General features: G+C 54.4%; 1 protein-coding gene across 1 annotated transcript; it reads left to right on the plus strand.

Moving 5' to 3' along the window:
• The first annotated feature begins 1,393 nt into the window (after positions 1–1,393).
• Positions 1,394–14,409, plus strand: LOC119103706 (importin subunit alpha-7). The gene is made up of 9 exons (XM_037227336.1): positions 1,394–1,467; positions 6,213–6,420; positions 6,876–7,073; positions 7,987–8,207; positions 9,493–9,759; positions 10,137–10,341; positions 11,123–11,266; positions 12,510–12,666; positions 13,087–14,409. The coding sequence occupies exons 2-9, from the start codon at positions 6,238–6,240 to the stop codon at positions 13,263–13,265; spliced, it is 1,554 nt and encodes a 517-aa protein (XP_037083231.1). The 5' UTR covers positions 1,394–1,467; positions 6,213–6,237; the 3' UTR covers positions 13,266–14,409.
• The last annotated feature ends 124 nt before the right edge of the window (positions 14,410–14,533 follow it).

A 14,533-nucleotide genomic window follows, 5' to 3' on the forward strand; every position in this document is an offset into this window, starting at 1 on the left:
CTATGAGTCCTTCAGGGTTGGCAGAGCAGAATCAAGCATGGGACACCTAATCTGAACTCTGAAATCTGAAGATGTCTTGGTAGCACAGTACCTCAGACATGAGAATATGCTTGCTGTGAGGAGAGGCTACAATTCCCTCCTTTTTCTGAATGGCTGGCCCTGTGTTCTTTCCATCACTGGAAACAGCACTGAATGACTGTTTGGCTGATGAAGCAGCCAGCTGAAGCTCCAGCTGCTGAATCTCTGGGTTTTCTGTATGCTTTATGTACTCTGAATACCACACTGAGTCACTAGTGATAACAGCTGGTGGTACCTCCATTGCTATTGAGTTTGTGAATGGTCAGGCTAGAACCCATCAAAGCCAAAGTTTCTCAGGGTAGTCCATATAGATGCCAACCTCCTGTAAGGTGAACAAAGCAACATACAGATGAAAGGCACATTCAGCACTAATCTTCAACAAGCCACAGAGCCCAAATGACCATGATAGGTTTCTTTATTTAAATTTTTAGACATAGGTGGATGTTGATGTGATAGAGGTCAGAAAATGAGTTGATTAGATCAGACAGCATGCATTGGCAAGGCTTTGCACATTCATATGTCATACATGCCTTAATGACATCACATACATACAAGCTGCCAACTTCAACAATTGAAGTAACAGGACTACTGAACTAGTTTCCATACCACATTTTCATCATAAATTCCTTTTTTACACTAGAAGAGCTCTGACAAGTGCAGCCATAAACAAGGATGTATGTGGAAGCCAGGTTGACAGGTGCACTTACTGCTATCACGTTATTACAGCTTAACAAAATCCAGTAATGTAATGCTTTGCTGGTTCATGATTCAATGGGCTAAGACCTTGTTTAAAAAAACACAGCTTTCCATCCGCCGAGTAAATAGCAACAGCTAATACATGTTGACATCTATTTTCCGACGTTCATGAGTACCATGAAAGAATTTGTCCTTTCAGGTAAATGGCAACCTCAGGATTGAAACAAAATTATATACAAATTGTTTCAATGCAAAACGCAGGAGACCAGTGCCAGATCCATCAAAAGTAATAACCATCCCCCGAACCACAGTCTCACAAGGGGGGGGGGGGGGGGTATGGCGAGGGGGACTGTGAATTTAGGGTATGTTATACTTCATTGGTCATAACCACCTCAAGGATGGCAATTGATGACATATGATTAAAGTTTTTGCCTTTTTCTCCTCAAAATTCTAACTTTTGAATTTAAAAGTCTTTAACAATGAATTTTCTCTATATTTTTAATAACTAATTTACAATTTTAGTTGAATTATTTTGCCACTAATATTTGATGACATCATTAAACGAACAAATCATCGGCGAGGATACGACAACCTCATCATGGCGCATTCATGCGCCAAATTTATCAGCACCGAAACTTTCGGTATGTGGATCACGGATTGTGACGGGATATTGCTTGGTCGGTGATTCGTTAGGTATGTCATATTGTCTGGCAATTCGGGCTATCTCTGCCATTATTCAGCACTCACTGTTGAATCTTGAGTGGCTTATGGGCTGCTGCTCATGTTTTTCTCCATACATGGCGATTTACCATGTGGTGAATCACATCGGGCAAAAAGTGGTTCTCGAGTTGTTTCATTGGTTTAGTTTGCTTTACCAAAGTGAACATGAAATGGGGTAAACAACGTATGATTTGTTAGTACAGAGTTGTGAGGAGCATTTGCGTATAAATTGTATCCATGAATGCTCCTATTTTTATGTAAAGTGAATGATTTGCCATCTGTAAATCATGACAAACATGAAATGATGTTTGCCACAGACATGCCACAAATGTGATAGTAAGCTGCTCCATTTTAGGCAGATCTTATTATCATTTGCCACCCTCAAAAATATCATTCAACATGATCCAAGGTCATTTGCTTTGATCTTGCCAGTTGTCTGTCACAGAAGACATTAAAATGCCCTCAATACTCAATTCATTTGTACTACCAATTCTGATAAGCTGCCCCTGATTGCAATTTCTGCCTTCCCCTGTCCTAATTAGATCTTGTTGAAAGCTGTCATGGTTTCCAGACTGGGTTGTTTGTATCCAGGCCACACAAAATAAAATTAAGGAACCAGTGAGCACAGATTATGCCACTGTATACAATTTTCTGTTGAATAATAATGTGGTTACTATAATTTCATATGAAAGCATCCCAATTGCACCTTAAAGAAATATTTTCCAACTCAGCCAGTTTGTAAAATTCAGTATGATTTAGCCTGAAATATGTTTATTGCATCATGTCCTAGGTTAAGTTCAGCAAAGTCAGTGATGCATCTAATGCACCAGGTGGATTTTTTCACATGATCAGCTTTGGTCATTATGCTTTCACACCAATCTTCCGAGAAACACATACTGCACACTGTGCTGAAACTGGAGCATGTTGTGTGCTAAATTCAGGCTAGGCCAAATTATGTCTGTTGAACCAAATTAGTATTGGTCAGTAATGTATTGGTGGCATTTTTGCCTGAAATTGTTTTGGCAACATGTTTTTCAAAATTAAGGGAAGTTACACATCAATCTCACACACCATCCAAAATGTAGAATGGCTCCTCACTGGGCTTATACTCACATGGGCTCACTGGTCTCCAAATTGGGTGCTGGCAACATAGAGTAACTACTTTCCCTCCCCCCCCCCTTACCAGAGGCCGGTATAAAGTTGTGGCCAGACGTTGATCAGGGCCTTAAATGAACAGCAGCATGGGACCAGTGATGTCCACCCAGTCACTGCAGCACACTCGTAACACACACCTGGGTGGCCAGCTGGATACCCTTTGCTTGGGTGGAGGTCAGTTTGAACCCCCTGAGATCTCAGAAACTAAGAAAACTAGGGACACCAAATTCATGGAGTGGGTTGGCCTGTACATGGACTTACATGTGTCAGAATTTGAGGTTCTTAGGCCATGAACTTCAGGTCAAATAAGGTCAAACAATGGTAGTCTCCAGATTGGTGCACAAAGTGCACCCAGGCCTTTCCATGCAATAACATGCACCTAGATTCCTGTTCTAAGCAAAATTTCACTGATGCTTATTAAAGGTTAATGATATTTGATATTTGGAAGGTCATCATGAATAAAGTAAGAAAGACTACTTTTATTTTTGCATTTGAATACATGTCAAGGATTGTACAAGGTGGATGTTCCTAAAAGCAAATACTAACCTGGGTTATTTGGGTTAGTGACCTATTCTGACCTTTAAGAAGTCCATATGATGTTTATGAGGCAGTTCCCATTTTCAATGAATTGGAAATGCCATGCAAAATTTTGCACAGCAATGCGATGCTGTTCAGAAATCATGCTGGACAGACCTCCGAGGGCCAAATTGACCCCGCAACGAAAAACCTCCGGGGATCAAGTTGACCCCATATACAGAGCATTCTTAAGCATTCCATCCAAGCCTTTGGAATGGGTGGATTTCTGGTATCTGAGTTCACACTAACCAGTGTTTGTTGTGTGAGCCCTGACCCCCACCATCCGATCGCGGAAATCCAGGTCAACGGTAAAATTTGGTGGAGAAGGTTTGGCGGGTCGCAATGTTCGGCACGGTCCGGAATAGCACCGCGCCTATCCGGCACGGTAGTTTGCTCTCTGACATCACCTGACCTTTAGCGCAGCCGATATCACCGACCGCAGGGCATATCTGTCAGGGTCAAGTAGCAAGCGCCTGAAGCGACTCGAACCCACCCCGCCGTTGGTGGGTGGATCAGAAGACAGGCCCTCTAGCCAACATAATCATCGGAACAAATATTGGCTTCCTACATTCCTCTCATTTGTGTTTTTTTGTGGTGGTGGCCGGTGCACCATGTTGAGGCCTCTCAGATTTTCAGTGTGCACATGCTGAAATCATTGCCAGCATGTCATTGCCCTGCTAGTCATGTTCAGTGAAAGCATGTGTTTTTGCATTGTGGCTAAAAACAGTGTATGAGATCAGTTGCTTATTTTCACACAGTATATTTAAGTGGGGGGGGGGTCACTGAAGTCTCTACCACCCTTTCAGAATGTATCTGCTCCTGTACCAGGCATGGATACAAAGCAAGCCTCAGTTTTGCAAAACCTCGATGTTACTGTAACACCCTCTGAGTCTTGTTTAAATGTTAAGCCATTTTCCATGGCTGGCTTTGGCCTTGACTTCGTGTGATTTTGAACAGTTCACTTTGGCTTTAGCTTTAGATCTGTAGCATTTTTAACAGCTGGATGCAGCTTTGAACAAGTTTTGATTCACGTCTATGGCTTCAACTCCATGTGAAATTGGACTGCTGGCTCTGACTCCATCAAGGCGATTATTGTACACTACAATTGCAAGTTTCCCTACAAAAACATTCTTGCCTCTCTTGTTACCATAATGTACCACACAACTTTTCAGTCAGTAGCATAGACAGCTGAAAGCAAAAACCAGGTGGTCATTCTCGGTCCCAGCCAATACCTCATTATGGCTGGAGAACTTTCTAAAACGATGTCCATAGATCAGCACACAAGATGAGGACGATGGTATGAAACATCTGTAATTCTCGTTTCAATCACTTCGCAAAACCCTGATATGTTGCGATCGCAAAGTGTTAGCAGATGCAAAAATTGTTTTGACTTCCGAAACAACATTGCTCATGATATTCGGTTGGGCGTGGTGAGTTTGAACATGCTGGTTTGACTTTGGCTTTGTGTTTACAAAGTTTGAAGCTGCTGGCTTCAGCCTCGGCTTTGCGCATACAGAGTTGGAAGCCATTGGCTGTGGATTCAGCCTTGAATATTAGGCCTATGAAAACCACTGACTTAGGCTTCTGTTTTGCAATTCCAAGCCTTAAAGCCACTGTCCATTGCTTTGAGCTCTGTCTCACGTCATTGTCTTTGCTTCAGATGCAGCTTCTAAGCCTGAGTCCTGGCCTTGTCCCCATGCCAACTCTATCAAATTCGTCTGTATCTTCATTACAAAGACAACCTCTGTGGACTAGCCATGGACAGATCATGTAGGCTGCAAGGGCCAGGATGATGTGGATATGTGTTTGAAGTAAGGGCTTCCAAGTAACTTGGCCTATCACTGGGGTATGAATTAAACGGCTCAAGTAAGGTGTCTACCTGCACGAGCCAAAAATAATCTAACCTGACCTAACCTTTCCTGTGATGGCTTCCTCCTGACATGTTAGGGTTAGGAAAAGTTGAGTTGTACATTGTTAAGTGGCTTTCATTTTTTATCTGTGTGTCAGCTACAAAATCTTACTCCCATTCAATACGAGTTGCGAATTGCACACTTGTTTATTGTAAATGCAAGACCCGATTCCAGATGCTGCAAAGGTAGGAATGCATGCAGTATTGGGCCTCTGATAGGATTTTGCTCATGAATTCCTTTCCTCTATTTTGATTGGAACTCTAAGTTGTACACCTTGGTTTTCTGTAACCAGTGGTGCATTTTCTGTGCCAGATAAGCATGTCAGATTAGTCGCCCTTTGGGCCCTCATTTGATTCGTCACCAGCCTCGGGGGTCTCACAGCTCTCATGGGAGTGATCTGGGCCCATGTGCCTCTCCCTTCTGCAGGCTGCTAGGCCCAGACTGACTACCTGCTGGCTTATTGTGCCATGTTTGCATCATGTACATATGCTGAGTATCGTTCTGGCTCAGCTGCCTTCTTACATGCCATCAGGCAATCTTGTCTGGCTTTGGTAGGCAGGAATGCAAATGAACCACTTTTGTTTCTGACAGTGATACATTGTCATGACATGTCTGTCCTTTAACAGGATGGCCAACATGTGCCAAATGGCAGTGACCTTTTCACTTCTGTATGGGCAGACAGTGAGCATGTGGTGGGACTTGCACTTATTGTCAATTGGTTATAGTCAAACTTACCAAGACTGAAAGTTGTTACAACACTGGGTAGATTATGTGATTGGGGTTAGTTGTTCTGTAAACTGGCACTTCTGGATGTAATTCTATCACAATTTAATAGAACTTGCAATCACTAACAGCTCTTGCCATACCATAAACGAGCAATTCTGGTACTGTTCTCAGGCCTCTTTTTTGTGTATCTACTGTTAACCTACTTTTGAGGTCCCACCACCATATGTGTGTATGATTCTCATATGAGCTCGAAAGGTTCTACCAAAAAGACAAGCCAACACGGTCTCAACAGGCTCTTGGAATGACATATTACTGAGACCTAACATCTGTGCGTCGCTCCTTCGTCTGCAGGGTGAGTCTGAGAAGGCGCCCAGGCATGTCGTCCCATCGGCACCGCTACAAGAACGAGGGCCTCGACTCGGCCGAGCTGCGCCGCCGCCGTGAGGAGGAGGGCGTCCAGCTGCGCAAGGAGAAGCGCGACCTACAGCTGAACAAGCGGCGCAACGTGCCGCTGCTGGACGCCGGCCTGGAGGAGCAGGCGCCGCCACTGCCGCCGCAGGTACCGGCCCGGCGGGTGGGCGCTGCTCGGCGCACGCGGCTCGTCCGGACGCCGTGAATTATAGAACGGTAGTTGAGTTTGCGATAAGTCACTAGTTTGGCTTTGTCAAAACTGAAGCTTCGGGCGGATTTACGTTTTTGCTTCTGTGCGAGCCATCTGTTCCATGTATTCGTTTTCCGGGTAAACACACAGCACTAGAGTGTGCTACTCATGAGTTAGCGGCATAATGGATGCAGCATTGCCAAGCGGGGGAAACAGGAACAGAGCTTTATGAAGGTATCAGGCTGGCGAGACCATTTGGTTTTGGAAATGTTGCATTGTTGAGGCTTTAAAGCGAGTGTTCGGATTGCTTCGGCTCCATTATGAGGAGGAGGGGGAGCAGGGCACCGCAAACAGAGCCCCCCCCCCCCCTCCCCCTCTTCCACGGCGTGCGGTGTGTGACCGGCCGCGTCCAGCCGCAGGAGGCGCCGTGCATCACGCAGGAGATGGTGGCCGCCCTGTACAGCGACGACCCGGAGCGTCAGGTGGAGGCGGCGCATCGCTGCCGTAAGCTGCTCAGCCGCGAGCCTAACCCGCCCATCGACGAGGTGATCCGTGCCGGCGTCGTGCCCCGCTTCGTGCAGCTGCTGCAGGCCGACCACCAGCGGCTGCAGGTGAGCGCCGCAAGGCCGCCGGCCGGCCGGCCGGGCGCCCGGGGCCGACCGACGGTGGGCGCCGTGGGGTCGGCGAGCGCTGACAGAGCGGGCCGGCTGTGGGCTGGCGTCACGTCCCCGACGTCGCTTGTGGCCAGGGTGGTCGGTCTCGTCCCTGAGCTCTGTCGTAGGCCGGATATGCGTGATGTTCGCCGTGCATTTGCTTGCAGCTGGTTTACCAGTTGTGCTGCGGTAGGCCTCCAGGCAGTTTCGCGGCTGCGGGCGCCGCACACCGTCGACTTACCGTTGCAATCTGTCCTAGTGGAGGTGCCTGCCCTTGTCGCCTCACATGGCTGGCCAGACCCGACTGGCCAGACCTGGCTGACCTGACCTGGCTGACCTGACCCAGCCGACCTGACACTGCTGGCCTACCCAGCTGACCTGACATGGCTACCCTGACCCAGTTGATTGACCTGGCTGATGACCCAGCTGATCTGACATGGCTGTCCTGATCTGGCTGACCTGATCCAACTGATCTGATGTGGCTGACCTGATCCAGCTGACCTGACAGCTGCCATGATCCAGTTGATTGACCCAGCTGACCTGACATGGCTACCCTAACCCAGTTGATTGACCCAGCTGACGACTCAGCTGATCTGACACGGCTGACCTGACCTAGCTGATCTGATACAGCTGACCTGACCCGGTTGATTGACCCGACTGACCTGACATGGCTTCCTTGACCCAGTTGCTTGACTCGGCTGACCTGACACAGCTGACCTGACCCAGTTGACTGACCTGGCTGACGACCCGGCTGATCTGACACAGCTGGCCTGACCGGCTGCCTCCGCCAGTCGGCACCGTCCTCCTCGCCGGCCCGGGACGCTGCTCGCCTGACCGCCCCCCCCCCCCCCCTCCCACCTCCTGCCGGCAGTTCGAGGCGGCCTGGGCGCTCACCAACGTGGCGTCGGGTTCGTCACCGCAGACCCGCTGCGTGGTGGACGCCGGCGCTGTGCCGGTGCTCATCGGCCTGTTGCGCTCGCCGCACGAGGAGGTGCGCGACCAGGCCGTCTGGGCGCTGGGCAACGTGGCCGGCGACTCGCCGCAGTTCCGCGACTACACGCTCGAGCAGGGCCTGCTGGCGCCGCTCATCCAGTGAGTGATCGCGCGGCTGCTGCCGGCGGCTCGGGGGTGCTGGGTGCGGTCGCAGCGGTCTCGGTGCTGGGGGCGAGTTTTGAACGCTGCGGCGGAGGTGGGACGGTTCTTGTGAATGCTGTGCGCTTTAACAGCATTCAGCGCCGTACACTTTGCTGTGCACAATGCCACACACTATGCCGCACGCCTGGAGGTAGATTAGCGGATTTGTACGTGTTGTTTATGTCACAGAACATCCCCCCTCCCCATTATAGTTGTTACCCGTTGGTGTTCGCTTTTTATAGACATTTGATGACATTTTTACAGCCATGGCTTTGGAGTAAATGTCCTTGGTACGTGAAGCGTGTCGCGGAACCTGACCCCGTCGCTCAATAGGTCAACTCCTTTGGAACGGATGTTTCTCTGCTGACAAATTGTGACGTACCATGCACTGTCATGACACAGCACCCATCTGACTCGCTTATGGACGAGCGACAGTAGACCGTGAGCCAAATGGTCGGGCAGTTTCCGTGTCGTGCTCAGCGCTGTTAGCAACGCGGGTACGACCTACACGAGGACGCACGAACTGTTAACGTAAGGCTCCACCCTGCAGCAAGTTAGGGTGGAGTCCTGGGAGCGGCTCCACCCTAGCGTGCTGCCTCGTGTGCGGCAGCAAGCTAGCGGCCACGTGTGGTCTCTGCGCTGCCCTGCCCTGCCCTGCCCTGCCCTGCCCTGCCCTGCCCTGCCCTGCCCTGCCCTGCCCCGTCCTGTCCTGCCCTGCCCTGCCCTGCCCTGCCCTGGTCTGACCTGTCCTGACCTGGCCTGATCTGACTCGGTTTTGTCGCTGACCCGCTGCTGTAGTGCAGAGTCCTCTCCGTCTTCATGCTGCTGACCTTGTCTCACCTGGCTGGTCACCACCCTGTCTGCGGGACTTTGTCCTGGTCTTCGCTGCTGACGTCAGCTGACCTGGCCGGGCCCCGCCCCGCCGCCGGAACTCTGTCCTGGTCTCCGTTGCTGACGTCAGCTGACCTGGCCGGGCCCCGCTCCGCCGCCGAAACTCCGTCCTGGTCTCCGTTGCTGACGTCAGCTGACCTGGCCGGGCCCCGCCCCGCCGCCGGAACTCTGCCCTGGTCTCCGCTGCTGACGTCAGCTGACCTGGTCGGTCTCCGCTGCGCCGGTGGGACTCTGTCCTGGTCTCCGTTGCTGACGTCAGCTGACCTGGCCTGCTCCGCTCCTCCGCCGGGACTTTGTCCGGATCCCCGTTGTTGACCTCACCTAACCTGGCCGGGCCCCGCTCCGCCGCCAGGATCCTGTCCGGACCAACACTGCGCCTCTCGCTGAAGCGCAACGCCGTGTGGACGCTGAGCAACCTGTGCCGCGGCAAGAACCCGCCGCCCGACTTCAGCCGCGTGGCGCCGTGCCTGCCGCTGCTGGCGGGCCTGCTGGCCGACGCCGACGCAGAGGTGCTGGCTGACGCGTGCTGGGCGCTCGGCTACCTCTCGGACGGACCCAACAACAAGATCCAGGGGGTCATCGACGCCGGCGTCTGCCGACGTCTGGTGGAGCTGTTGCTGTGAGTGGCGCGCCCGCCGGCGGCGGCGGCCCGACGGTGGCCGAGCGACGGGCGAAGGCACACGCTTACGAGTGGTGGCCCATGCGTTGATGTCTGGAATGTGCCTGTCGTTTGTCGTGTCGGCCGCCGATTCCCAAGTCGTGGATGGGATTCACGTGCGCATGAAATCAACGCATTTATGTCCATGCATGGATTGTCGTTGATTCTCCTCGCTGAGCCTGCCGATAAGGCTGCAGCTGACTTCGGGCCGTGTGTGCCGTCCGTCGCTCGCTGGAGGATTGCGGGGGTCAGCCGGGCGCGCCGCGGGACACCTGGCGCCGGCCCAGCCCCTGGCCGCCGCCGCTGCGCTCCTGGTGACCTGACGCCGACGGCTGCAGGCACAGCGAGCAGCGCGTGGTGAGCGCGGCCCTGCGAGCGGTGGGCAACATAGCCACCGGCGACGACCACCAGACGCAGGCGATCCTCAACTGCCAGGCGCTGCCCTGCCTCCTGCACCTGCTCGGCTCTGCCAAGGAGAACATCCGCAAGGAGGCCTGCTGGACCATCAGCAACATCACGGCTGGCAACCAGCCGCAGATCCAGGTGCGTGTGGCAGAACGGTCCGCGAGGCCTTCAGCAACGCCACGGCTGGTGGCATGACCCAGGCCCAGGTGTCAGGAGGCTTGCTTCACCGTCGGCAGCATCATGCCCGGAACAAGGCCCAGGTGGAGAACACCATCGAAGTGGGTGTGTCCCCAGATAGCGTTCCAAGCAGGATCCGGATGTTCCACTGAATTGTCGGGAAGCTGGGTCGGACCCCTGCGCCTGTGAGGGTGACGGAGTGTGTGAGGGCTCTAGGCTGCCACGAGTCGGACGCAAGCCCCTGTGACCAATGAGCAGCTCTGCATTGTTCTTGGAGCACGGTGTTCTGTTGGCAGTCAGCGGCTGTGGCCAAATATGATCAAACCTCTGACCATCGCCACCCTGGAGGCGTTGCGTAAGCAGGCGATGTCGCTAGGGCAGATGCGCCCATTGTCATATGAATATCTTGGAGTTGCTGGATGAACTGGGGACGTGTCGGTGCCACGAACTTTGATTACTCGATAAACCATTTCCAGTCTGCCGCCGCTGCTCGAGGGACGGTCGGAAGCTGTTTCAGCACTAGTCAGCCATGAAAGTCGGATTCCCCGCCTACCGTTGCTGTGTTCTCAGGCCCTACTTTTAAGTGTTTCAGACTGGACTTTGGTGCTGTTGCAGACGCCATAGCTGAGTGTCACGTTTACGTGTGCGTGTGTTGCAGACGCCATAGCTGAGTCTGTCACATGTACGTGTGTGTGCTTCAGACGCCATAGCTGAGTCTCACGTGTACGCGTGTGTGCTGCAGGCAGTGATTGAGGCCCAGATATTCCCGGCGCTCGTCGAGATTGTCTGGACGTCCGAGTTCCGCACGCGCAAGGAGGCCGTATGGGCCATCACCAACGCCACCACGGGCGGCACGGCCGACCAGGTCAAGTACCTGGTGCAGCAGGTGGGTGGGGTCACCCGGCCCGACAGCGGAGGCAGGGGAGAGGGCGGGGTTGATGCTGAGGTTGAGGCTGAGGCTGAGGCTGAGGCTGAGGCTGAGGCTGAGGCTGAGGCTGAGGCTGAGGCTGAGGCTGAGGCTGAGGCTGAGGCTGAGGCTGAGGCTGAGGCTTAGGTTAGGGTGAGGTGAGGGTTAGTTTCGTAACTTGAGCGACGTGGCCTCGATTGCCGCCTGCCTGGGTGGCGGCACTCCGCGTCCCTCTACGATTTCGTCTATTTTGGTGGCAAGTTGGCCGAGAGCTGTTGAAGGATGTTTCCTGGTATGCTGTACGGGATGCAATGTCCTTATCAAATGCATTCCATAATATTCATGGGAATCATATTTATGGGAATATTATGGAATGCATTTGATAAAGACATTGCATCCCGCACATCATACCAGGAAACATCCTTCAACAGCTCTCGGCCAACTCGCCACCAAAATAGACGAAATCGTAGAGGGACGCGGAGTGCCGCCACCCAGGCAGGTGCCAATCGAGGCCACGTCGCTCAAGTTACGAAACTCACCCTCACCTCACCCTCAGCGGCCGAGTAGCTGCCTACGAATTGCATCGATCGGAAGTAGATGGGGATTGTGACCATTCATTCGGTGCCATCTGCAAGTCTATCGTCCCCCCCCCTCGACAGCGGCTCGCTGTCTCTCCCTCAACAGCGCCTCGCTATCCCTCCTTCGACAGCGGCTCGCTGTCTCTCCCTTGACAGCGGCTCGCTGTCCCTCTCTCGACAGCGTCTTCGACAGCGGCTCTCTGTCCCTCCCTCGACAGCGCCTCGCTGCCCCTCCCTCGACGGCGGCTCGCTGTTCCTCCCTCGACAGCGCCTCGCTGTCTTTCTCGACAGCGCCTCGCTGTCTCTTTCTCGACAGCGCCTCGCTATCCCTCACTCGACAGCAGCTCGCTGTCCCTCCCTCGACAGCGGCTCGCTGTCCCTCTCTCGACAGCGGCTCGCTGTCCCTCCCTCGACAGCGGCTCGCTGTCCCTCCCTCTACAGCGGCTCGCTGTCCCTCTCTCGACAGCGGCTCGCTGTCCCTCCCTCGACAGCGCCTCGCTGTCCCTCCCCCGACAGCGGCTCGCTGTCCCTCCCTCGGCAGTGGCTCGCTGTCCCTCCCTCGACAGCGCCCCGCTGCTCTTCCCTCGACAGCGCCTCGCTGCCCCTCCCTTATCTGGCGTGACGCTCTGCCCTGCCTCCCGCAGCAATGCATCCAGGCTCTGTGCCAGATACTAGGCGTGATGGACCAGAAGATCACGCAGGTAGCGCTGAACGGGCTCGAGAACATCCTCAAAGTGGGAGAGGCCGAGGCTAAGATGTCCGGCCAGAACCCGTTCGCCCTCATAGTGGAGGAGTGCTGCGGTGAGTGGGGTCCCCTCTGGCCAGTGCCGGCGCCGGCTCCGAGAGACCGGGACAGGCAGTCGGGCAGGTCAGCGGGCCTGCAGGGCGAGGCTGGGGGGGGGGGGGGGAGGGGGTGTCTAGGTTGTCCGGCTCTCAGATCTGTCGGCTGGGTCGGGACTGAAGCTGATGAGACCGAGTGGGTCAGAAACCGAGGTGGTCAATCGCCTGTAGATCACTATGCGTTGGCCCGCGCACGTGCGCAGTGATAGCGTTCAATTTCCTCGAAGTAACATTCCGTGTGAAGAGCGTCCGGTGCATGACACGAATTCCACGCGCGTCCTGCACATCGGGGGCCACGCCGCTCCGACGTTTGCGTGGCGTCACTGCCGCGGACGCTTATGTGGCGTCCAGCTCGCTCTGACCGACCAGCACCGGCCGCAGGGTTGGACAAGATCGAGGCGCTGCAGACGAGCACCAACCAGGAGATCTACCAAAAGGCGTTCGACCTGGTCGAGACCTACTTCGGGAGCGACGAGGAGACGTCGGGCATGGCGGCGCCCGAGCTCGACGCGAGCGGCGAGTACCGCATGAGCGCCGGCGAGCAGCACATCCAGTTCTAGAGCGCCCGCCGCCGGACGGCCGCCCCGCCGCGGGCGGCGCGGACGGCGGCCGCCGCTGTGCCGGCCGCCCAGGCGGGAGTCGGCTGCCATCGCCTTCGGACCGCAGACGAACCGGCGAACCGGCCGACGGACTGCAGGTGGACAGCGGACTCAGCGGCGGCTGCTGTGGCCGTGCACGTCCAGTAGAGCCCGGTCTTAATTCGACTCTGGCGTTGCGCTACCGGTCGCTGACTCCGCAGCGAACAGCATGCTGCGACGTCATACTGGCCGCCTGACGAGGGGTGACATCACATCCTCTACGACGTCTCGGGTGACGTCTCGGGGAAGGCTGGGCGGTGTGACGTCCCGGCGGCTGCGGAGCCCGGCCCCGGCCCCGGCCGCGGCCCCGGTCACGGACGGGACGGCGCCGCGCCGTCAGGCCCCGTGCACTGGCTGACTTCGACTCACGGGTGGACAGGGGCTGGGTGAGCGCGACCCAGGCCCCCGACTGAACTTCCTACCTGCCGGACAACCCGCATCTTTCGAAACGGACTGTGATACACCAAGTGTGCGTGTTCCGACATGTGCACGTGCAGGGAAGGCGCCGCGCCCTGCCTGTCTGTCAGCTGTGTTTGATGTGGGAGACACCGGATCACTGACTCTTTGGGCAGACCGCGGCGTGCCGGTTTTTGTGACGACGTTTAACGAGGATGACTGCGGAAGAACATGTACGAACGCAGGTCGGGAACGGGGTGGAACGAGTGGTTGTTTGGTCGTACTCATCTGTTGGCGTATTTGCTGTGCGCACGTGATCTGTGTTATCGCTCATTTGGGACTGTGTGCACGTGGCTAGCTAATTATGATGCTGCATTGCACGATGGCTGCAATTGGTTCGCAGTGCGTTTGCCTGCATGAGCTTTACTTTTAAACGCGATGGCTGAGGCGACCCAAGACTTGAGCTGCAGACTGCAAGACTGTTCGTGAGCTCAGACGTTTGCGTAGGACACTATTTGCCCTGAGTTCCGTCGACGTGGTCGCAGGCGACCCCGGATGCCTACCAGCAGCTTGTGCTAACTGTGTAACGCCTGTTATCCGTGGAGACATCCTAAGAGTATATATGATCTTACTCGTGTGGATTTGCCGTGTGAATAGAAGAGTGTTCGTACCGGGGTGATTGCGGTATTTGGCGGCGCGAACCGACTGATGGGGATGTGGGACGATGTAGTGGCAGCGAACCTCAGGTGCTACGTCAGGGCGAAGAGAATAAGACGTTGAGCACTCGTCGGTCG

The sequence above is a fragment of the Pollicipes pollicipes genome, unplaced genomic scaffold, assembly GCF_011947565.3.
Source record: "Pollicipes pollicipes isolate AB1234 unplaced genomic scaffold, Ppol_2.1 Scaffold_5724;HRSCAF=6776_pilon_pilon_pilon, whole genome shotgun sequence".
NCBI classification, from domain to species: Eukaryota; Metazoa; Arthropoda; class Thecostraca; order Pollicipedomorpha; family Pollicipedidae; genus Pollicipes; species Pollicipes pollicipes.